The sequence below is a fragment of the Procambarus clarkii genome, chromosome 69 (genome assembly GCF_040958095.1).
Source record: "Procambarus clarkii isolate CNS0578487 chromosome 69, FALCON_Pclarkii_2.0, whole genome shotgun sequence".
Taxonomy (NCBI): domain Eukaryota; kingdom Metazoa; phylum Arthropoda; class Malacostraca; order Decapoda; family Cambaridae; genus Procambarus; species Procambarus clarkii.
Window position 1 is genome coordinate 12,752,362 of NC_091218.1, and position 25,592 is coordinate 12,777,953.

The following is a 25,592-nucleotide window of genomic DNA, read 5'->3' on the forward strand; positions in this document are numbered from 1 at the left end:
AAACGAAAATTATCAAGCTTTACTGCAAAATGAGATGAATAATCAATCAATCACTATACATATATTACGTTCGTATTCGTCATATGCAATTTGTTGTTGAAATTGAAATTGAAATTGAAATTGAAATAAGTTTATTGAGGTAAAATACACACAAAGGGATGAGGTAGCTCAAGCTATTCTCACCCCATTCAGTACAACGTGTTAATACATACATAGACACACATCACAAATAAACATATTAGATTTTATTATTTGTTGTTGAAATATTTAATATATTAGATATCCATCCAGGGCCATGAACACTATTAAAATGTTATTTTTATTATTAAATTAATTTGTGTGCCAGGTATTAGCCCTAATAGTAAATTATATCGGGAGTTGGGTCATTTAAAATTAATACAGCATAAATTATACTTTTCTTCCACAATAACTTATTTTACTTAAGTGTAAAGATCATTTAATTTAATTAATATATAAATTACCCTGGTGGTTTTATATCATTTTGAATAATCAATCCTAAGTTTGGAAGGGACCAATTATGCTTTATCCACATTTTCTAAAACAAATCATATTTCCCCAAAAGAATCCTTTCTTGTGTGTATATTAAGATAGAAACAGGAGGTAATAATATTACTAGTGTTTGAGGTCAACATGGAGAGTATAAATAAGTAAATAGACAAATAAACAAATAAGTGTAGAAGAGTGAGGGGTACTCACCTAAAGGTGCTTACTCAAGTGTGCGGCGATCAGCTGTGAAGGATGGCGGCAAGTGCCAGGTTTAGTTGGTGTCTGCTCGCCGGTGCCAGGGCCAGGAGCTGGAGCGCGACCTCTGGTGCCACCCACGACTGGAGAGTGACGAGGGCCGGCCACAGGCACCCAGTCACAGCCCTCATCACCAGGGTGAGTACTTGAGTAACGGTGTCCGGGGGGCCAGGAGCTGGAGTGTGACCTGTGAGGGGCTATCAATCATGGCAACCATAGTTGGCTTCCTTCTCCACTCACAATCTGGGGTCCTGGGTTCGATCCCCAGGCGGGACAGAAGTGGTTGGGCACGTTTCGCCTAATACTTCTGTTCACCCGGCAGAAGCAGATACCCAGGGGTTAGTCAACTGTTGTGAGGCTGCTTCCCCGGGGGGGGGGGGAAGGGATCCCTAGTTCCACCTCGGAGAGGGGGGGGGGAAGACTCAATACAACCCTAAAGTATATATATACACACACAGGCTTCCTGTCCCCCGACAAAAGAAATTCATTCATTTCTGTTGGGTTTTGTATTCATTGGGGTTGGGCGTTGTGCTGTGACAAGACTGCAAGCTGCCCCGGTGTTGGTTGTCTGGGGGGGGGGAGAGGCTCGGCTCAGGCGGGCCAAGTCGGGTGTGTTGAAGGCAGAGCCCCCCCCCCCATGACACTGTCATGGGGGGGGGGAGGGGGATATATATTTATGTACAGTATGGTACATATTTATTTTTCTTAAAAAAAAATAATTCTTTCTATAAACATTATTTGTTAATTAAAATATACATAAGTGCTCTTTTTCATATACAGGTAATAATAATAATAATAATTTTTATTTAGGCAAAGGTACATACATAAAGAGATTTTACAAAGTTTGTTGGCTTTATAGATAGGAGCTAGTACATACAATGCCTAAAGCCACTATTACGCAAAGCGTTTCGGGCAGTTTACTGGTTACTTATTTATTCTAAATTCACGTCTTTTCTTGGTTGACAAATGTTTTAAACGTGCTGTACGGCATGTTTGGTTTCCTTGGTTTACGAATTTAATCCGTTCCAAGAGATGGTTCGTACACCAAAAATTTGTAAACCGAAACGAATTTTCCCATGAGAAATAATGTAAATTTAATTAATCCGTTCCACACACCCAAAAATATTAACTTAAAAATACATTTTATACAGAATACTACTCGCATCTTTTACCTTATCTTAATCGACGACTCTTGTTAACATATGGAAAACAGTGAAGAGGAGGAGAGGTAATTACCTAAGTGTAATTACACGATGAGAGCTATGCTCGTGGTGTCCCGTCTTCCCGGCACTCTTTGTCATATAACGCTTTGAAATTACTGACGGTTTTGGCCACAACCATCTTCTCACCTAACTTGTTCCAACCGTCTACCACTCTGTTTACAAAAATAAATTTTCTTATGTCTCCAGTAGCTTTGTTTCGTTAGTTTAAATCAATGATCTCTTGTTCTTGAAGTACCGGGTCTCAGGAATTCTTCCCTATCAATTTTATCGATTCCTGTTACTATTTTGTATGTAGTGATCGTATCACCTCTTTTTCTTCTATCTAATAGTTTTTGCATATTTAATGCCTCTAACCTGTCCTCGTAGCTCTTGTCCTTTGGTTCTGGGAGCCACTTAGTGGCATGTCTTTGCTCCTTTTCCAATTTGTTGATGTGCTTCTTAAGACATGGGCACCACACAACCGCTGCATATTCTAGCTTTGGCCTAACAAAAGTTGTGAACAATTTCTTTAGTATATCGCCATCCATGTATTTAAAAGCAATTCTGAAGTTAGAAAGCGTGGCATAGGCTCCTCACACAATATTCTTTGTGGTCCTCAGGTGATAGTTTTCTATCTAGAACCACCCCTAGATCTCTTTCTTTATCAGAATTCTTTAAAGATTTCTCACATAATATATAGGTTGTGTGGGGTCTATGTTCTCCTATTCCACATTCCATAACATGGCATTTATTAACATTAAATTCCATTTGCCAAGTGGTGCTCCATATACTTATTTTGTCCAAGTCATCTTGAAGGGCATGACAATCATCTAAGTTTCTTATCCTTCCTATTATCTTAACATCATCAGCAAACATGTTCATATAATTCTGTATACCAACTGGTAGATCATTTATGTAGACAATAAACATCACTGGTGCAAGAACTGAACCCTGTGGTACTCCACTTGTGACATTTCTCCAGTCCGATACATGTGTTAAGTGCTAATTAAGCAAGCTGCTTGTACAGTTAGATGCAATGAATTCAGCACTATTGTACCTTATCAGAGTAGTGACCAGAGCCACTTGAGTGTATCTGTTTGCATAAAAATGTGCTGCTTTAGGCTTGTATAATTATGTGCACTATTATATATACAGCATTATCATTACTTTTTATTTGTCCTTTCAGGCTCTGAGCTCCAGCTTAGAAGAACAACCTAATTTTCCCGGATCCCGCTCCAAGTGGACCGAGAAGCTTGATTTTGTGCAGCCCGATCTTTATGATGGCATTCCTGTATATCGTGTCATGGACCGTAAGGGGCAGCTTATCGATGAAGCGTCTGATCCCAAGGTTAATAATTAAGATCCTATTAGTTGTGTTTTAGTGTTCAATTGTATTTAACATAAAATTTTCATTCAACATTTTCATGTACAGTAGTTTATTAATAAATAGTTAAAAGCAAAAATCTGAAGCCCATTGCAATAATATTTTAAAGCAGGCAATAAGCTAATGTTAAAGCTGGGTAAATTATAGAGCCAGATCACTACAAAACATCGTGATGTCTCTGATTTAACTTTTGGAAATTACTGGACAAGGACTTGCCTTCATTACAATTATTTTTCCAGCCCTTATGTAAGAAAGTGGAATGGTCATTGTTCGAGCCCTTGTGAAGGAATGCTGATGTGCCAAACTGCTGAATTGCTTTCATTTGAGCTGTATCTGCAGACTCCACATCAGCTGGCATGACAAAATCCCAGACATAGAGGTCTTGGAATGGGTCGGTATTCCCAGCATCTTCACCTATCTCCACAAAACTCAGGCCAGATGTGCAGGCCATGTTGTCAGAATGCCTGACAGCTGATTGCCTAAAAAGCTGCTCTATGGAAAATTATGCCAGGGCACACGTTCTGTTGGGGGCAGAAGAAACGATTTAAGGACTGCCTCATGGTGACCCTCAAAGACCTGGACATCAACACCAATACTTGGGAGTTGCTTGCTCAGGACCGTCCAACTTGGAAAAGCAAACTCACCACTGGGGCCCCGTGCAGCAGAAAGAAGACTGATTGCAGAGGCCCAGATGAAACATGCCGTGTTCAAAGCTAGAGCAACCTCCACCTCTGCAGTAGCACCAACCCACAAATGTCCCGTGTGTGGGCGAGCCTTCCGGACCCAAGTTGGTCTCATCCTCCATCATTTGGCACACACCCACCGACCTTCCACCTGATATATTGAAGTCTTGGTCATCGTCACATCTGTAGGACAAACATCATGTAGGGATGTGAAATGGTCATTGTTCCAGCCCTTATGTAGTGATGTAAAATGGTCATATGTTCCAGCTCTTATGTATTCCTGTAATGTAAAAAGGTGATTGTTCCCTCCCTTACATATGAATGTTAAAGATTAGTTTGGTACAAGTTGGATGTAGAGATGTGTTGCCTAATGAACATTTCTTTTGAGAGAATAAAATAATTAAGATTTATAATTTTGCTAAGTACTTTACAGACTATTTCATAATGCATGTTATTTAACCCTTAAGCTGCTAAGGGGTCCTGAGGAGATTTACATCCCTGTGTGCAAGAAGAAAAAATCTAAAAAATTATTTCGTCTTCTAAAAATGTGAATTTGTGTTCCCTGAAAATTTCTGAGCACGGGGGAAAAAAATCGTAGGTGACATATTTTGGGCGCAATAGGCCGAGGAAGTCTGGCAAAGTGTGGGTGTTGACAGAGCGGTCGTCAGAGGCAGTCAGCGTCACCCTAGCTGACAGGTGGGAGTTGCCACAAAGATATTATCACCTAATTATTTCGATGTCTCTGAGTTTTTCTTAGATTTTTGCAGTTATATTATTCAATAGTGTGTACAGTAGTGTGATAGATTTATATAATAAAATGTGTGAATCATCGTTATACTCAAAAGTATGTTGTTCGTATTAGTGATTCAATTATTACCTTCATAAAGCAATAAACAAATAGTTTTGCAGTTATTTCACTATATTCACACATTATATATAAGTATCTACATGTTTTGTTTGCCACAACTGTACAACTAAGCTGATATAGTTAGTTCAGGCTCTAAGAGACATTGCTCCACACACAGTCAGCTGGCAGCTGCCTCCCTCACTCATTCAAGGTCAGGCGCACTAAAATTTCTCCACCAACAATACTGTTTGGGATGTTATTACACTCTATACACACATTATATATAAGTATCTACATGTTGTATGCACCATAACTGAACACCTAAGCTTGTAGGGTGCCCAAAGAACATAGTGGCCACCCTCTACACAGCTAGACAAGTCATGCAGATGACGCCACCTCCATCACCCAAATGGCTCCTCCGAACATAATCCTTTTGTTGTTATTACACTAATACGCACATTATATATAAGATCTACATTTGTTTTCACCATAGAGAACCACTGAGTTGGTATGGTGAATGCAGACAATAACAGGTGGCCACACTGTCAGTAATCTCCCTCCGTCCCTTAGTATTACGCCTCCCACATAGAGCTAATTATCACAACAATCCTGCTAGTATCACAATCCTGGACATTTTTATCACAGTCAAGGGACCTTCTGTAATACTGTCATCGCTAAATAATAGCAGTTACATATTTATTTTGACATTTTTAGGTGATGCTGTGGTCACAAGCAGAACAGCAATGCCGTTAACTCATGCTGCATGCACCAGCCTTGGTTGCTTACACAGTACTGTGGCTCTCACACCGGAGAATGTTGCCCACGATTTTTTTTAAACATGGCGTCTGTTTACAAGAGCCCTGAGGAAGCTGATGTGAACCCCGTGTAACCGTGGGCTATTTGAATTGTGCCTGGCACCCTATGGCGTATATATACGCCATGCGCGCGGTGGGACATGTTACTTATGGCGTATATATACGCTGTGCGCAGTTTAACCCTTAAACTGTTATTATATATAACGTGTGTATAGAGTGTAATAGCAACAAAACTATTTGTTTGTTTTATGAACATAATAATTGAATCACTAATATGCACATCATACTTTTGAGTATAGCGATTATTCACCACTTTTAATATATAAATATATTACAATACACACTATTGAATAATATTACTGCAAAAAAAAATAAGAAAAAATCAGACATTGAAATAATTAAGTGATGATATGTTAGTGGTAACTCTCACCTGTCAGCGCGGGTGACGCTAACCGGCTCTGACAACCTCTGTCAACACCCACTTTTTACCAGACTTCCTCGGTCAATTGCGCCCAAAATGTCACCTACGATTTTTTTTTTTCCCCGTGCTCGGGGAACACACATTAACATTTTTAGAAGACGAAATAATTTTTTCAAAATTTTTTTTTCTTGTGCACAGGGGTGTAAATGTCCTCAGGACCCCTTAGCAGTGGAAGGGTTAAGGGTTAACAACAGAAATATTCAAGTCAATAAATCGTTTATTCATAAATGGTTGTACATTCATAGGACATTTACGGGACAAATGAGAGGACCTTTGACAAGCCACCGGCTTCCTGTCCTCATTGTGGCTACTAGACAGTAGTCCGCAGGTAAGTTCAGGTAAATTGAGTACCTTCACATAAACTTACAGTACATTAACTGCATAAGAATTGTTTGATTACTTAAGTGTGTTCCAAATGAAGAGGTCATTAAATGCCAATGTCATTGCACAATACATTCTATGGGTATAGTGTTTAGTACACAGTGTGCTGCTCACTGTTTACCTGAATTCACCTGAGGGCCACCATTGCTCTAGTGGCCTTGACATGGACAGGAAGCTGGCAGCATGTCAAAGGTCCCTCATATCTCTTTATTTTTTCCAGCGGGATTTTGAACTACAGCAGTGCCTTGGCATTTACAGCTCGAGCAGGTAGGTTCCATGGGTTTATAACCCTGTGGGGGTGAAAGAAGCCTCTGTTTTCTGTCCTAGTTTGTATATATTTCATAAATGGTTTTCTTGCTTCAGCTAGGTGAGGAGGTGGTGGTGCGCATGTATCACAGGATGACTCTACTAAACACTATGGATCGCATTATGTACGAGTCACAGCGCCAGGGACGAATATCCTTTTACATGACGAACTATGGTGAAGAAGGAACTCACATTGGCTCGGCTGCAGCTCTTGATGAAGGGGACCTTGTGTACGGTCAATACCGTGAAGCAGGTAAGACATATATAACCACACTCATAAATAATATCAATGAAAACTTCTAGTTTAGTAGTTCAGCTGTTGGAGAACTTCTTAGGGCAAACTTAAACATGGATAACCAGAGGACTTAGTCAAATATTGATAAATAGATCTAGTGCATTATCCAGAACTGCATGACTGTATTCATTATCAAGATTAGCAATGAAATGAACAAATATGATTTGATGGAAATTGCTGTACACATTTTAGATTTTAGTGTCTTGCTTCAGGATTCCTTTCGCCACGTCCCATCCCAAATCCTTACCCTGATCCCTTCCAAGTGCTATATAGCCATAATGGCTTGGTGCTTTTCTCTTGATAGTTCCCTTTTCCTTCACGAACTGGATATTTTTTTTTAACATCTATATCTTGGAGGGAATTTTGGAGTTTGTTTTAGAGAGTATCCATTAGTTTTTAGAGTTAGTGTCTGTATGATTTAGTTAGTACTGTATCTGTATGTTTTCGAGAGTATCCGTTATATTTGGGTCCAGGTTTGGGAGGGCGTACTGTACATTCATTAGAGAAGCGATGGTTAGAAAGCGATGCGCCGGTTTTTGCTCCTTCGGTCGGGGTGATCGGTTTGTTCGTCTGCAGTCTTCTTCTTTTCTGGCGAAGAATGAGACTGCTGCATTCCGGAGGGGTCCCTGGATTGTTGATGCTTGGTTGGTTCGGCTAGAGGTGCATCATGTTTTGTGTCCGGTTGCGGCTCTCCTCCGTTATAGAAAAAAATTAATAGAAAAAATAACCCCCCAGAAAAAACAAAATATAGGGATGATTATAATAATTATAATGATTTAGGGGATTTATTTAGGGTAAACTTTATATAAGTGAAAAAGCCCATATCTGGTTCATAAACATCAAAACAACCTAAAGACACAAAGAAAATAGTGTTTGAAAAAGCTTAAGGTTCCAAGTTCTGCGAGTTGTGACTGATTTATTTGTTGACCAATTTTATTCTATCTTCACATAGTTCGGGAAGGGTTTACATCCTGGAGAACCCCCACTCTCCAGGATGTAAACGTTACAACAAAATCAGAATAAACAAAGGAGAAAAAACTAAAATAAAAAAAAAAAACGTTTTTGGGACATTGATGAAAGTAAAAGTCACATATTACCATTGGACAATGTATGTATATGATATATAACAAAATAGAGGATAATAACATACTCGGTATTATTTGTGTTATTATGTATTACTCAGTAATGCTATAAAGGCACCAGCTGCATATCCACTTTGTTGACACTTCTTACTACTATTCTTCTTTGAGCATTGGACAGGTTATCTTGAGATGGTTATCTTGAGATGGTTATCTTGAGATGGTTATCTTGAGATGGTTATCTTGAGATGATTTCGGGGCTTTAGTGTCCCCGCGGCCCGGTCCTCGACCAGGCCTCCACCCCCAGGAAGCAGCCCGTGACAGCTGGCTAACTCCCAGGTACCTATTTACTGCTAGGTAACAGGGGCATTCAGGGTGAAAGAAACTTTGCCCATTTGTTTCTGCCTCGTGCGGGAATCGAACCCGCGCCACAGAATTACGAGTCCTGCGCGCTATCCACCAGGCTACGAGGCCCCTACCTTGAGGTGCTTGCATCTCTTTATTACTGCATTATCCCTCGGTTCCAGTTAAGGGGAACTGTTCTCCTTATCAACCAAATGTTCATATTTTACAAAAATTTGTCTAAAATCAATTTCTGAAAATATTTTAAGTTTCATAACACTGAAGCCAATAAATTGGAGATTTGTGTAACATTTGAAATTTTTTCCATAATTCAAATATTTTTCGCTTCCGGGGCCCCAGTATGCACGGTTTAAGGGTTAACGGATCTGTAGCTGGTAACTTCTTGGCAAAGGGATTAGCCCACTAATCTTTAAAACTACACGAGGTGGTGGAATTAATTAAGTGCAACCAATTACTGCGTAACGTAGTAGAGATGGGGGCTCTCTTGATTGTTTCAAGCATGGGTTGGACATGTATATGAGTAGGATTGGGTGGTTATAAATAGGAGTTGCCTCGTATGGCCCAATAGGCCTCCTGCAGTTACCATTATTCTTATGTGACTACCTCACCTCCCTGGGACAGAGTCGTAGGTTAGGTCACCCTTCAGGTCTCCACTCAAGTCACCTCAACAACTGTCACAGAAGCTTCCTCCAACGGACTAATAACATCTGCCTCATATGGGCTATTAGGAGCTGCCACGTATGGGCTATCACGAGGACGCTCATGTGAGCAAATAGGAGCTGCCTTGTATAGGTAAATAGGCTTTTTGTAGTTTCCTTTATTCTTATGTTTTTGATGCAAATGGTAAGAATAATATCAACGTGTTCTTTCAACAGGTGTACTGATGTGGCGAGGGTTCCCCCTGGACCGCTTTATGAACCAATGTTATGGCAATGAAGGAGATAAAGGCAAGGGGAGACAGATGCCGGTCCATTATGGGTCCCACGAGCACAACTTTGTCACCATTTCTTCACCATTAGCCACACAGATGCCTCAAGGTGTGTAGTACAGGGGTGGGGGGGTGTTCTAGACTCACACTCGAGGAGCCAGGGTATGATTACACCTGATGTCTCTCTTCACCCAGCTGTAGAATATGTAGCCAGGAGTTAGACCATTGTTGTGGCCTGCATCTTGGAACGTTCCCCCCCCCCCGACAACAGGAATATGTTTTCACTGACCACAGAACCTGTATGACAGTCCTACTGCAGTAGCGGTATTTTTTGTTGTATTCTTGTATGACTTTCACTAGATTTTTTTTTTTTCAGAGCTTGATGCTAAAAAAAAATCAAATTTCTTTAGCTGCTAATTCAACGATAGCATTATTACTTTTGGTTTGCCTAGTTAATTTTTTTGTCTGTGAAATTTACCACTAATCAGTTAACTTGCTGGACAAGTTTGGTGAATATTTTTTATCATGGCATTGAGTGATATTTTAACTCTTAGAATATCCTGCTACTCAGATGGTGCTAAATAGTCTTCCCAGCTTGGTTCCTTTTTTAGATAATTACATAATGCTGCACGAGATTAGAAAATAAAAATTCTTGGTTACCCAAGAAAATGTGGAGACGGTAGGTAGTATAAACAGTGAAGGGTAAAATGTTATTGGCTAAATTTAGAAAGTCATTTTATTTAAATAAACAAATATAAGTAAGTAATCTGAGGACGTGTCTTGGCCTCCCTTGATGACTGGCTCAGTAGTGCTCTTTCCTACTATCCGGGGATAGTACTTTCTAACTTTCCTACTATCCGGGGATAGTACTTTCTAACTTTGCTACTATCCGGGGATAGTACTTTCTAACTTTCCTACTATCCGGGGATAGTACTTTCTAACTTTGCTACTATCCGGGGATAGTACTTTCTAACTTTGCTACTATCCGGGGATAGTACTTTCTAACTTTGCTACTATCCGGGGATCCTCCACTTGCTGCGCTGGTCAACGAGCCCAAATACCAGCTCCAGTCAGTCAAGCTGTGTTGAATGTTGTATGGGCTGTGGTTTGAGGCCCCAAGGTGTCTTAAGACAGACAACATTGAGCTAGACTAGCTTGCCATCTTCAGCTTGTCATAGGAAACTATGAGCTGGGCCCTGGAATGCCTCCTGTGGTCCATGCAGAAACTAGTTCCTTACAACTGTTTGCCAATTAAATATGCTAAGAAAATGCTGAATGTTATGGCTTTTACCAGGCACATTATCTGTGCTGTAGCCAGGATGAATATTTGTGCCAAACAGAAACACTGCATGTACTATACAGTACTGCACTAGACCAGTGGATATGAGGCAGATGACTATAAATGACCATGTAAACATGTGTGTTTAAATTGTAATATGTGAATGTGGTAATATTTAAGCAGACAACTAAGTTGTATTGCACCGTGAAAGAATTGATGCCAACACCACTTCTCCTAGCATGCTTCCTGGGGCTACTGAGGCTGGTGCTTCCACTAAAAGAAGTTTATTTTTTAATTTTAAAAACATATTCCGTGATACAAATCATAGTACAGTAGTTTGTTCCAAGAATTCTTGGGGGTTCCAGATATATGTGTGAATCATACTTTTAACCGCTGACCTATCTTGTGTGAATTCATAAAGTGCTTATATTAGAGATTATTGAAGCTGTACAATGGGATCAAACCAGTTTTCCTAAACTCATCGTGTACGGCTTCGATGTTTCCTCATAGATATGCCTGTATCACGTTTGTGTGATTTTTTTTGTGCAATGGTTGTATGAGTTCAGATATATAACTGTGGAACAAGAGGAGAATAAATGCTTATTTTGTCTTCTTAAGTTTTGTTTAACATCTACTTTGTATTTTTGCCCACTTAGCTGTTGGAAGTGCATACGCCTACAAGCGCGCCCAAAATGGCAAGTGTGTCATCTGTTACTTTGGAGAAGGAACGTCCAGTGAAGGTGATGCTCACGCTGCATTCAATTTCTCTGCAACCCTTGAGTGTCCTGTAATCTTCTTCTGGTGGGTGCAGTAGGATCCAAAACCTGTACTGGCATTAACATTTTAGCATGATAGTGACATCACACATCTCATTCTATCTGTTATTTTCATTAAGTTGGGTAAAGTTAGGTTGTTGTTAGGTTGGGTTGGTTAAAGAGTAGCAGTGACATAGACGCTCTTAACTTTTTCTCAGGCCTTCAGACCCTACTCAGTGGGTGGGATTATTGCTGTTTAATAATTATGAGATTTTGATTTCACAACCTGTGTTGACTTGTTGTTGCTTAGTAATAATAGTAGTAGTAACAGGAGTAGAAGTAGGGATAGTTGTAGATGCAAAATCAAGTAAGAATAAAAACTCATTAGGAACAGCATCGTTTATAGTATACTGTCCATGCTCAGTAATCTTAATCATATGGGGTCCACCCCCATACATTACCGAGTCAAATTTTTTACCAGAAATATCCAAAAATTAACATTCGTAATTTTTTGTAAAACACCCCAGCTACTCCCACTGTTGACATGCTGACTCCTGCTGTGTACAACACCCCAGCTACTCCCACTGTTTACTCCTGCTGTGTACAACACCCCAGCTACTCCCACTGTTTACTCCTGCTGTGTACAACACCCCAGCTACTCCCACTGTTTACCTGCTTACTCCTGCTGTGTGTACAACACCCCAGCTACTCCCACTGTTTACTCCTGCTGTGTACAACACCCCAGCTACTCCCACTGTTTGCCTGCTTACTCCTGCTGTGTGTACAACACCCCAGCTACTCCCACTCTTTACCTGCTTACTCCTGCTGTGTATACAACACCCCAGCTACTCCCACTGTTTACCTGCTTACTCCTGCTGTGTGTACAACACCCCAGCTACTCCCACTGTTTACCTGCTTACTCCTGCTGTGTGTACAACACCCCAGCTACTTCCACTGTTTACCTGCTTACTCCTGCTGTGTACAACACCCCAGCTACTCCCACTGTTTACCTGCTTACTCCTGCTGTGTGTACAACACCCCAGCTACTCCCACTGTTTACCTGCTTACTCCTGCTGTGTGTACAACACCCCAGCTACTCCCACTGTTTACCTGCTTACTCCTGCTGTGTGTACAACACCCCAGCTACTCCTGCTGTGTGTACAACACCCCAGCTACTCCCACTGTTTACCTGCTTACTCCTGCTGTGTGTACAACACCCCAGCTACTCCCACTGTTTACTCCTGCTGTGTGTACAACACCCCAGCTACTCCCACTGTTTACCTGCTTACTCCTGCTGTGTGTACAACACCCCAGCTACTCCCACTGTTTACCTGCTTACTCCTGCTGTGTGTACAACACCCCAGCTACTCCCACTGTTTACTCCTGCTGTGTACAACACCCCAGCTACTCCCACTGTTTACTTGCTTACTCCTGCTGTGTGTACAACACCCCAGCTACTCCCACTGTTTACTCCTGCTGTGTACAACACCCCAGCTACTCCCACTGTTTACCTGCTTACTCCTGCTGTGTGTACAACACCCCAGCTACTCCCACTGTTTACCTGCTTACTCCTGCTGTGTACAACACCCCAGCTACTCCCACTGTTTACTCCTGCTGTGTACAACACCCCAGCTACTCCCACTGTTTACCTGCTTACTCCTGCTGTGTGTACAACACCCCAGCTACTCCCACTGTTTACTCCTGCTGTGTACAACACCCCAGCTACTCCCACTGTTTACCTGCTTACTCCTGCTGTGTACAACACCCCAGCTACTCCCACTGTTTACCTGCTTACTCCTGCTGTGTGTACAACACCCCAGCTACTCCCACTGTTTACTTGCTTACTCCTGCTGTGTACAACACCCCAGCTACTCCCACTGTTTACCTGCTTACTCCTGCTGTGTACAACACCCCAGCTACTCCCACTGTTTACCTGCTTACTCCTGCTGTGTGTACAACACCCCAGCTACTCCCACTGTTTACTTGCTTACTCCTGCTGTGTATACAACACCCCAGCTACTCCCACTGTTTACCTGCTTACTCCTGCTGTGTGTACAACACCCCAGCTACTCCCACTGTTTACTCCTGCTGTGTACAACACCCCAGCTACTCCCACTGTTTACCTGCTTACTCCTGCTGTGTGTACAACACCCCAGCTACTCCCACTGTTTACTCCTGCTGTGTACAACACCCCAGCTACTCCCACTGTTTACCTGCTTACTCCTGCTGTGTACAACACCCCAGCTACTCCCACTGTTTACCTGCTTACTCCTGCTGTGTGTACAACACCCCAGCTACTCCCACTGTTTACCTGCTTACTCCTGCTGTGTGTACAACACCCCAGCTACTCCCACTGTTTACCTGCTTACTCCTGCTGTGTGTACAACACCCCAGCTACTCCCACTGTTTACCTGCTTACTCCTGCTGTGTACAACACCCCAGCTACTCCCACTGTTTACCTGCTTACTCCTGCTGTGTGTACAACACCCCAGCTACTCCCACTGTTTACCTGCTTACTCCTGCTGTGTGTACAACACCCCAGCTACTCCCACTGTTTACCTCTTACAAAAGTTGTAGTGACACAGTATCATTAAATAATAATTCATTGTGTCAGGGGACAGGCAGCTAGCTACCCCCACCCACCCACCCCCCCTTCCCCTTGAATACTCTTGAATACTTGGTGACACGGATGGTGCTCTATGGTCTCCCAGGCTTTGTGCTTTTTGATAACATTCTTGTTAAAGTGTGTGGCATTTAAACATTATAGTGAATACAGAAAATGATTGAGTTAATTGTATATATGTGTACCATCCACCACTAAAGGCCAAATCTCCTATTAACACACACCAAATATGCACTTATAAAATATTATCCAAGCTCAAATATTTTATAACTTGTCATGAAATCGATTACTTTTCAGTCGTAACAATGGATATGCCATTTCAACCCCTACGAGTGAGCAGTATCGGGGAGATGGTGTAGCTGCTCGAGGACCAGCATATGGAATGGCCACCATTCGTGTCGATGGCAATGACGTTTTTGCCGTGTACAATGTCACCAAAGCTGCACGTCACATTACCATTACGGAAAATCGACCAGTTCTCATAGAAGCTATGACTTACAGGTACTGCAGCTGCATCTGACCTTTGTAATTATTAGTACATTACTGTATTACTTGTCTGCTGTACCTTTTTAGTGTTTTTTTAGTTTTACAGTACTGTACTGTATGAGCTTGATTATCCAGACTATATAGGAAGAACCCCCCATCTGGATAAGCCCGACATCTGGGTTAGTGAGCTCATACAGTATTTTCTGAGGTAATGTATTTGGTAGTCCCCTAAGGTAAAATTCAGTGTCCTTTGGACAAGGTATCATGACAGTCTGCTAGGTCCCATTTTCAGAACCCATTCGTCTAAAATAATAGTACTTATAGTTCGAATTCGAATCTTTTTGTTTTTATTCAGCAGAAATCTCACTTCTCTAAACTTCTATTTGAGTTATAAGATCAAAAACTCAAATGTGAATTCATTTAGATTACTAGGAGATTCAAGTTACCAAAAATCCAAATTACCAACCTTTTATAGTATATTTTAATGCATACTGATTGTGACTAATAGATGGTTTAAGACAGAAATTCCTATTTAGCTTAGCAATTAATGCTGTCAGTCTAAACACAGAGATGTGGAAATATAATCAGATGGAATGTTTAAAATTTTGCATTCGTGGCCCAATTTTCACTGCAAAAATGATTATGCAATCTAGACATCATGGCTGATAAAATGCTAAAATTAATGTTACTCATTTTTTATTGTTCAGTGCTGTAATTATATATTTGTTGTATCATTCTTAGAATTGGCCACCATAGCACATCAGATGACAGCTCGGCTTACCGCTCTGTAGATGAGGTGCGTCACTGGGACTCGACGCAGCACCCTATTGCACGCTTACGTGCCTACCTGACTGCTCAAGGATGGTGGGATGAAACAAAGGAAAAACAATGGAAAGATGATTGTAAACGCCAGGTACAAAGCCAATTTTGTTTGTCAAGTACTTTCCTTTTTAGCATGCTTCAGGTTTGTTATACTGTACATGACTAGAAAATGTATTGTGTTCAACTCTAAATTTGTGTGGTATGCAAAAGGGCATTTTGGTTGCATGATTGATTATCTGTTACTCATTCAGGCCTGAATTGACTACTGTCCATTATCTCTAGTACCTGTAATATATGGGCCATCTGAAACACTCCGTGTTTAGTGAAGTCACACTACTGTACTTGTACTGCACTAAAAAAAATTGACACCATTTCACCTTCATTAATATTTGTTTTCAGACAGTTTGTATTACACAAATGTCAGTTTGTACTACTAACATCCTCTTTACCAAAGTGTAGGTTAAAGTAAATAATTATTCAGTTATGAGTGTATGAAGTTAATGAACCTGGTCTTTGGTCGCAGGTAATGCAGGCCTTTGCTAGAGCCGAGCGTCGTCTGAAGCCTAGTTGGAAAGAAATGTTTACAGATGTCTACAAGGAAATGCCTAACCACATTCGGTAAGTTGAATAAGTAAGGCCTCGGTTAGTCAATATTTGAACATACATATTTTTATGTTCGGTTATCACATTTATGTTAGGTTAGTTTGCAAGGCTTCCAAATCCTCTGATGGTAATAATGTTATGCTGATGGAGGTAGAGTTTTATCACTGCAATGTGACAGAGATAGCAGCATTAGTTTGAGTGCTCAAAGTAGATAAGAAAAAGGACCTTCATATTTTGTGAAGAATTGATAACGTTGATTAATGCCTTCAGGCATTGTATGCTAACTAGACAATATACTACTGTGATATCTAGTGGCAGAGGTTTGGTTTAGCCGATCCTCTCCATGCATGCATACTCGAGCGAGCGTGGGCTCAACACTACCGACCTCATTTAGTGAACGGTTGTGTTGGCAAACGATGGCTTTGTTTTTACATGCAAATCTGTTTGTCATAAATTCTCCATTGACTCCTTCAGTATAATATAAATGCAAGGATGCATCTGAATGATACAAGTCGCAAAGTAATTTTTCCTAATTATGTAATGACCTGGTTTTATCATAATTTTATTTCTTTAATTAAAAATCTGTTTACAATTTGCATTAACTATTATGCATGAATATAGTCAAAGATTCCTCCTAAACATTCAGTGATAAATTGCAAAAAAATGTAAAATTATTTGTAAAAACTGAATTTGCCAACGTTTGAATCTAAATGATCTGGGTTCAATTACATTTTTTATTCATGCTAACAAAAATGTATTGGGGAAAATCAAATACCTTTAAGAGTTATATTAGATGGTTATGAGGAAGTGTGCATATGGTTATGAGGGAGTGTGGAGGGAGGAAGAACTGGGGGAGACGACTCATGTTATGAGGGAGTGTGGAGGGGGAAGAACTGGGGGAGACGACTCATGTTATGAGGGAGTGTGGAAGGGGAAGAACTGGGGGAGATGACACATGTTATGAGGGAGTGTGGAGGGGGAAGAACTGGGGGAGGCGACTCATGTTATGAGGGAGTGTGGAGGGGAAGAATTGGGGGAGGTAACACATGTTATGAGGGAGTGTGGAGGGGGAAGAACTGGGGGAGGTAACACATGTTATGAGGGAGTGTGGAGGGGGAAGAACTGGGGGAGGTAACACATGTTATGAGGGAGTGTGGAGGGGGAAGAACTGGGGGAGGTAACACATGTTATGAGGGAGTGTGGAGGGGGAAGAACTGGGGGAGATGACACATGTTATGAGGGAGTGTGGAGGGGGAAGAACTGGGGGAGACAACACATGTTATGAGGGAGTGTGGAGGGGGAAGAACTGGGGGAGATGACACATGTTATGAGGGAGTGTGGAGGGGGAAGAACTGGGGGAGATGACACATGTTATGAGGGAGTGTGGAGGGGGAAGAACTGGGGGAGATGACACATGTTATGAGGGAGTGTGGAGGGGGAAGAACTGGGGGAGATGACACATGTTATGAGGGAGTGTGGAGGGGGAAGAACTGGGGGAGGTAACACATGTTATGAGGGAGTGTGGAGGGGGAAGAACTGGGGGAGGTGACACATGTTATGAGGGAGTGTGGAGGGGGAAGAACTGGGGGAGGTAACACATGTTATGAGGGAGTGTGGAGGGGGAAGAACTGGGGGAGGTGACACATGTTATGAGGGAGTGTGGAGGGGGAAGAACTGGGGGAGGTAACACATGTTATGAGGGAGTGTGGAGGGGGAAGAACTGGGGGAGACAACACATGTTATGAGGGAGTGTGGAGGGGGAGGTAACACATGTTATGAGGGAGTGTGGAGGGGGAAGAACTGGGGGAGGTAACACATGTTATGAGGGAGTGTGGAGGGGGAGGTAACACATGTTATGAGGGAGTGTGGAGGGGGAGGTAACACATGTTATGAGGGAGTGTGGAGGGGGAGGTAACACATGTTATGAGGGAGTGTGGAGGGGGAAGAACTGGGGGAGATGACACATGTTATGAGGGAGTGTGGAGGGGGAAGAACTGGGGGAGGTAACACATGTTATGAGGGAGTGTGGAGGGGGAAGAACTGGGGGAGATGACACATGTTATGAGGGAGTGTGGAGGGGGAAGAACTGGGGGAGATGACACATGTTATGAGGGAGTGTGGAGGGGGAAGAACTGGGGGAGATGACACATGTTATGAGGGAGTGTGGAGGGAGGCAACACATGTTTATCACTATCAAAAATGTATAAAATTCCTGATTTATCCGATTTACCCGAGGGCCACCAACCCTAGTGGCCTCGACGAGGACAGGAGGCCAGTGGCTTGTCAGAGGACCTTCCCCTCCCCATTTGCCTTGTTGTTCACAATGGGCTTGGCCCAAAATAACTGGATTTTGGATGGCCAGGTGCAGGCTATTCATACGAGGCCCCAAAATGTTTGTTTAGGGAATATTATATGCAAGGATGTTGCTTTCCAGCTTTACACAAAATATAAAACAACTAGTAAAGTCTTATAAATGTATTATTGCCTTAGGCTAAGGTTACTAGCAAATTATTAAGTTAGGTTTGGAACTGAAACAAATGATACTGTGCCATGAATACTGTATTCATTTTCCCTATGGTAACTCTTCATTTGACCTATTCTATCGCGTGGTGCATTTAACCTCTTGGCTCCACCAATGTTGCTCCAACATTGTTGGTGTGCGTAAAATGAAAAAAAGTTACGCCAATTTTTTTGTTACTTCTAATGTTAAAATGATTTTTCCTCTGATCATGGGAAAAATAATAGACATTTTGTATGTGACTGACTTGGCCGGAGTAAAGCCAGAAACCCTCGCCATGACGTCACAATTCATGGGCATTAATTGGGCAGTCGCCCCGGGGGGGTTGCCCGCAGCTAGCTGTCAACCGGTCGGCCTGAGGTCGTTGCCCGCAGCCAGCTGTCATGCAGCCGAAACGAGGTTGTTGCCTGGAGCCAGCTGTCAGGCAGTCGCCCCGAGGATGTTACCCGCAGCTAGCTGTCAACCAGTCGCCCCGGGGTAGTTGCCCGGAGCCAGCTGTCAAGCAGTTGCCCTGAGGTGGTTGCCCGAAGCCAGCTGTCAGGCAGTCGCCCCGAGCTCGTTGCCCGGAGCCAGTTGTCAGGTAGTCGCCCTAAGGTCGTTACCTGCAGCAGTACAAGAATGAAACAACTCTTGTATATATCTAAAAAAAAAAAAAAAAAAAAAAAAAAAACTGTCGCCCTGAGGTGGTTGCCCGGGGCCAGCTGTCAGGCCAGAGTTGCCGTGAATGTGTTTTACAGTGGTGCCTCGGAACACGAGTGTCCCTGTATGCGAGTTTTTTGGAATACGAGCCGGATTTCCTCGGAAAATGTGTCTCGGTAGGCGAGGGTTACCTCGGAACGCGAGTTTGTTGATGCGCGTTCAGGCCGACCTAGCGCGTGGTGGTACGGTGATCGTCGCCCCTCCGCCCCTCAGTTTACCATTGTCTCCCGCCCAGTGACTATCCCACCTGAATTCTTCACAAGGATTTACAGTTTTATGTCGGTTTTTTGGCCACTTGAGCATAAAAGTTATTATATATCTCGCCATGGGTCTCAAGAAAGCCATTGATAAGGTTCAACCTAAGAAAATAGCTGTGAGTAGAGGTAGTAGAGGATGTCCCTTCTTGATTAAGAAAATGTGTGAAGTATGGGAAGAACTGCAAAGTTTTGTTGAAAAACCTCACCCAGATAAAGCTGAAGCAGGCCGTTGCATTGACCTTTTAAATGACAATGTGATGTCTTACTACAGACAAGTGTTAAAATGTAGGGAAAAACAAGTGTCTTTAGACAGATTCTTAGTAAGACAAACAAGTCCTAGTGGTATGCAGGCAAAATGTGCCAGTGTGCTCACCAGTGAAGTCCTCACTGCCTGATGTGATAATGGAAGGGGACTCCCCTTCCAAACAGTAACTCCTCTCCTCCTTCCCCCTCCTCACCATCTTCTATACGCCTACAGCATTCAACAGCAAGGTAAGTAATAGCTTGAACATAGTTTTGTAGGTTTATTTAGATGAATTAGGTATAAAAATTTAGTTTGATGTGGGGTTTTTGGGGTAGTCAGGAACGGATTAATTCATTTCCCATTATTTCTTATGGGGAAATTAGCTTCGGAATACGAGTTTTCGGAATACGAGCCGTCTCCAGGAACGGATTAAACTCTTAAACCGAGGTACCCCTGTACATATTTATTTCTGTGTCTCTGATTAGTTCCCCCCCTTCCTTTTCAGTAATGTTATTCATATGCGTGACTGAGAATATTATATAACAAAATATGTGGAACATCGGAATGCTCAAATATATTCATATCACTAAGATGTGTCTATATTATTTGCTTAAGAGTACTCTTTTTTTTTTTAAGCTGTATACACACTTGTATATTATTTACATTTACTTGTGTGATTATGAACCACTAAGCTGTTCTGGTGGGGGCAGTAATGCTCACACAATCTTTATGGTGCACAAAACTGTAGATAATTATATACAACGTGTGTGTGTGTATGTCGTGTACTAACAGCAAAAAACACTGTTTGATTGATCTTGGAATATAATATACATGTCACCATATATGAGCTCCAAAATTTTGAACATAGCCATGTTCCACACATTGAACTATATAAATTTTACTATTTACACACGTTTGAATAATATTACAGCAAAAAAAAAAAGCAGAAGAAACGAATGAGAGACATTGAAATAAATATGAAAAATTATATTCGTGGCAACTGCCACCCCCACGGGGTGGCGGAGTCCAGTGTCCCCGAGCGCCCCATAAATTCCTCAACTTCTCAGCTCCATCACCGCTAAAGTTTGTCACATACAGTCTTTTATTTTAAGTTCCCGTGACCAGAGACCACATTTTAACAATATAAGAAGAGAAAATAATTTTTTGGAAATAATTTATTTTCTGCACACCCCGGGAGGTGTCATATTTTAATGCAGTGCACTAATTAATGTTCCTTCATAAAATCCTTGGTGAATCTGATACTTTTAGCAGTGCTCGTCTTGTCATTTTTGCTCCCGGATTGGCGTCCTAAATGATATCTATATATAGTTTATAGTTTTGTGCTGCAAATGGTGTTAAATAGTTCTCCAGACTTGGTGCCTTCTTTTGATAATTACTTATTTGCCCATTTTTTTTCCACAGAGACCAGTATGAGTACATGAATGCTCATGTCGAGGAATACGAGGACCATTATCCTGTCAAGAATTTTGCGAAATAGGATTTATTATGCCTTAGAAAAGTACAGATATAAAATTAGCTATTGGAGTGTAGCTGATAATAGGTCTGCCATTTATCCACGTATATTTAAGCTGCTGTACAGTATATTTATTTCAAGGTTTGAACAAATTGAAAAAATGCCTCCCTATAGTATTTTATTTTCTGGTACTCTTTACTGAAACTGTCAAAAGCATTTATGTATGCATTTGTGTTTTTATGCAGTGAAAGAAAAGTAGGAAGATTCTGCAATTTATTAAAATTAGTACTTGAGAATCATTGGATTTTGTTTTGTGACAATGTGTGTGGGGATTGGTTAGCATTGCTCTGTCCATACAAGCTGAGGCGGGACCAAAGAGCCAAAGCTCAACCCCCGCAAGCACAATTAGGCGAGTACAAGTTGGCTAATACACTGTCGTGGATGTGGAGCTCATGGTTGCGTTCCCTGATCATCCAAAGTGGTTTGAATATTAGAACAAGTTCGTAAAGTGTTGTTGAATGTTTTCATACATTTCATTCCTCTCGATTGTGTCACGTGACTTAAGAACATGAGAAGATTTATTATTAGTGTCCCCGACTTGGTGCTGTCTTTTGATAATTACCAATTTATTATTAGCCCGTGTAATGCAGCTGCTATTTAAGCACTAGCAAGCATGTAAGAAACTACACAAGGAGTGTTGGCCCATTGTGCTGGCCATTCTCTCAACTTGCCGCAACATGCAAAATCAGAGTTACTAGAGCATGCAAACCCAAGCCACCCACTTAACCTAATCAAACTATGCATTGAAAACACGGATAAGAATGAGCTGCTACGTTTTTTAGTACCCCCTTATTATGTATGTTGGGGACTCTAGCATATAAAATACATCAGGTGAGAGGGTAAGTTGCATTGGAACTGTGTACACTCTATTGAGAAACACCGGAAAACAAATTGCATACTCTTCAGGGTTCGCGCACAATGAAATCACGAGAACATAATGTTGTAATGAGAAAATATTGAGGCCATATAGTTTGATCAAACTTGCATCCCTGAACTCATTTGTAGAATGTTAGCTGGAAAAGTGTTTTTCCCTTGTTGGTGAACCACAGCAGCAAGTTTCTACACACAGTGAATTCACAAGACTGCAATGTCTCTGCAAAAAGCTGTTGAGGCAGTACAATGGCGACCAAACCACACACGAGAAGAGTGAGAAACGACAACGTTTCGGTCCATCTTGGACCATTATCAAGTCGTATGTGATGAAACATCGTCGTTTCTCCATCTTGTGGTGTGGTTTAGTCATCATATGTTCAGCCATATTGTTGTGACTCATCCTCTGTAGTACAGTGGAGGTCGAACCCTCGTCCCGGAAATATTTTCTTCCCTCGGTTGTCACTCCCATTTGTTACCGATTCTCACTTTATCAGAATACTCACAGGTAAGAACACAAGAATTACTTCTCCAAGACTACATTAGTTGTTCCTGTGCATAATACAACTGTTGTAGTTAATCCCCACAACACCTTGAGAAGGATATTTTGTTGTCCACATCCAAGAAACTAAAGGTACTCTATAAAATTAAGTAGCTGTGTATTACATAATTTAATTAACAATTCTCAATTCAGTACATAAATGATAGATACATCAATCAGGACAGATAATGTAGTGTGTGTGCATGCATGCCTATTAGAAGAGTTGATTTTCATCTAGTCTGCCATACGTTATTAAAGGAGACCGTATGGGCTCTCATTTGGCAAATTTCAAGTGTGCCATTATACTGTATGTCGTGTATTTATCTTTGCTGCATTATTAACATTATTGGAGACCTGTATAAAATCAAATAGATGTATTTACAGATTTTAAGATTAATCTGTAGGAGAAGTTAAGCTTTCTCGAATATGCGACAGTTACCTGGCATTTCCCACTCTTAATAATATATAAATCTTTGATTAGTATTAATTGGTATATAAATAATTGCAGAATACTGTACTATGTTATTGACAGGAGTCCTTTTTTTTTTTTTTTTTTTTGCCAAGGTATGTGTTACTTAGAGTATTTAGAAGTTACAAAATACTGTACATATTTTGATAGGTTTTGGTGCCAACTTCAGCTATGATGAGAACGCAGAAGCAGACAAGCTAGAAATTGATCAAAATATTTTTAACTCAAAATAGGAATTTGTGACTTTGTCATACTAATGAATATAGTGTATTCCATTAACCTGGGGTGTGTGGGTCATGGACCGTGGACCCCACATGTGAGGCCATAGGCTTATGGACTGGGCTATGAGTAGTCTTAATAAGGGAAATATACATTTCCATATGAATATATATTATTCAGAAATAAGATATAAATGTAACTTGAATGGCATTGAATATATAACAAATTCATTCAACTGTTCAATAGATGTGGAATGTTTTTTCACACGTAGTAATGTACAAATTTGAGTAAATATTGAGGATGTCGATTTGTATTTAAAGCTTAGAATGTGTTTTTTATGGACCAGCAATATTATGGTTATAAAATTAGTGTGAGGTAAGTCATGGTTTTGACTTTCAGTCCTGTAGATAGAGAATCTCATGTATATTTTGTTTAAAGAAATCAATTACTGTACTCTATAATAAAATACAAATAATTATGAATAGTATTTTTATGTTTCAAGAACCTGCCCCCATACCAGAGCTATGCAAAATCCTGGTCTAATTCGGTACAAAAATATCAGGACATTTATTTTTTCAATTTAGTGTGCTTTAAATAGTACTGTAATCGTTTCTTAAAAACATACTTTTTTATTTAAATAGTGTAGTGCAGCGTGAAATCAGGTTCATGTGATGTATCAACAAGAGGATCATTAGGAACTGTGAGGAGGATTGGAACCCATACACTGGGTACTCCCAAGCGCGCACACAAAACCACTAGGCCACAATATGCTACAAATGATACCTGCTTTATTCCTTGCTTGATGGGGTTCTGGGAGTAGTTCTACTCCCCAAGCCTGGCCCGAGGCCAGGCTTGACTTGAGAGCTTGGTCCACCAGGCTGTTGCTTGGTGGACCACATACCCACCACAGCCCGGTTGGTCCGGCACTTTTTTTTAGAAAAAATCTAATTTTCTCTTGATGTCCACAGTTGTCGTGGACATCTTCAATGTCCAGAGATCTCAATTACAATGATATTAGCAAGAAAAAACTAAAGTTCTGTGCTACTTACGGGAGGAAACAGAAGCAAAAAATGGCATCACAGATCAGTCTGCTACCTCGAAGAACTTAACCTGCTTGAGCAAGCACGTAAGCTCATGCCTGTAAAGAGGTTACCTCCATGGGAGGATGACCCATGCAGGATTATGATCGAAATGACAATGAAAAAGTCTAACATGATGCCACAAGAAATAAGGTACAGGTATCTAGAGGAAATTTATAAAGAAGCATGGAATGAATTAGATCATATATATATATGAATTAGATCATATATATATACGTATACATATATACATACACATACATATCTAATCACCCACACAAATACACACATCAATAATCTTTTGTGTCACAAGTGATCAACAAGAGGCTCACAACAGTCACTATACAAGGCACTTTACATCTATGGTGAGTCACATACAGTTACAAGTCTTGCTCCACACCCACCTAACTGGGCGGCAGCTTTACAGTCATGCGCATGCATTATCTACAGTAAGCAAATTTTGGATACTTCGCTAAGATTTCGGCCAGCACATCATTATGAATGAAGTACTTACACATTTCTTGGACACTATTGATGGTGTTATCTCTGAATTCCGCGATTTTTTCACATTCCATTATATAATGACGCAAAGTATGCGAATAGTTCTGCTGACAGAGTTTACATTTAGTCAAATCTACATCAGCAGATGTTACAAATTCCCAGAGGTACTTTTAGCCGAGCCTAAGCTTAGCAGTGGTAACATCTAAAAGTCTGCTAACATTATTGGATGACCCATAGACGTGCGGTTCTTCCTGCATAATAGAATGATGATAGATTTAGATAAGCCTAGCAGTGGTAACATCTAGAAGTCTGCTAACATTATTGGATGACCCATAGACGTGCGATTCTTCCTGCATAATAGAATGATGATAGATGGAGTAAATGGTGTGAATCTCACTTTGCCTCAAGTCTCTGAAATTTAGTTGATGTTCCTGGGATATTGCTGCCCCTCAGGCTGCTCAAAGGCAGTCCAAGTTGGTAATCAATTGCCTCTTTACGAGCAAAAGTCTTAGCCAACTCATCAGTTCTATCATGTATTCGGAGACCAATAAGGGAAGGAATCCACAG

The 25,592-nt window shown here is 41.0% G+C and overlaps 1 protein-coding gene across 1 annotated transcript; it reads left to right on the top strand.

Moving 5' to 3' along the window:
- The first annotated feature begins 717 nt into the window (after window positions 1–717).
- Window positions 718–23,927, top strand: BckdhA (Branched chain keto acid dehydrogenase E1 subunit alpha). Its single transcript, XM_045765302.2, has 9 exons — window positions 718–900; window positions 3,151–3,312; window positions 6,919–7,114; window positions 9,474–9,635; window positions 11,462–11,606; window positions 14,481–14,684; window positions 15,411–15,582; window positions 16,015–16,109; window positions 21,235–23,927. Exons 1-9 carry the CDS (start codon window positions 760–762, stop codon window positions 21,308–21,310), a joined length of 1,353 nt encoding a protein of 450 aa, XP_045621258.2. The 5' UTR covers window positions 718–759; the 3' UTR covers window positions 21,311–23,927.
- Window positions 23,928–25,592: the final 1,665 nt, after the last annotated feature.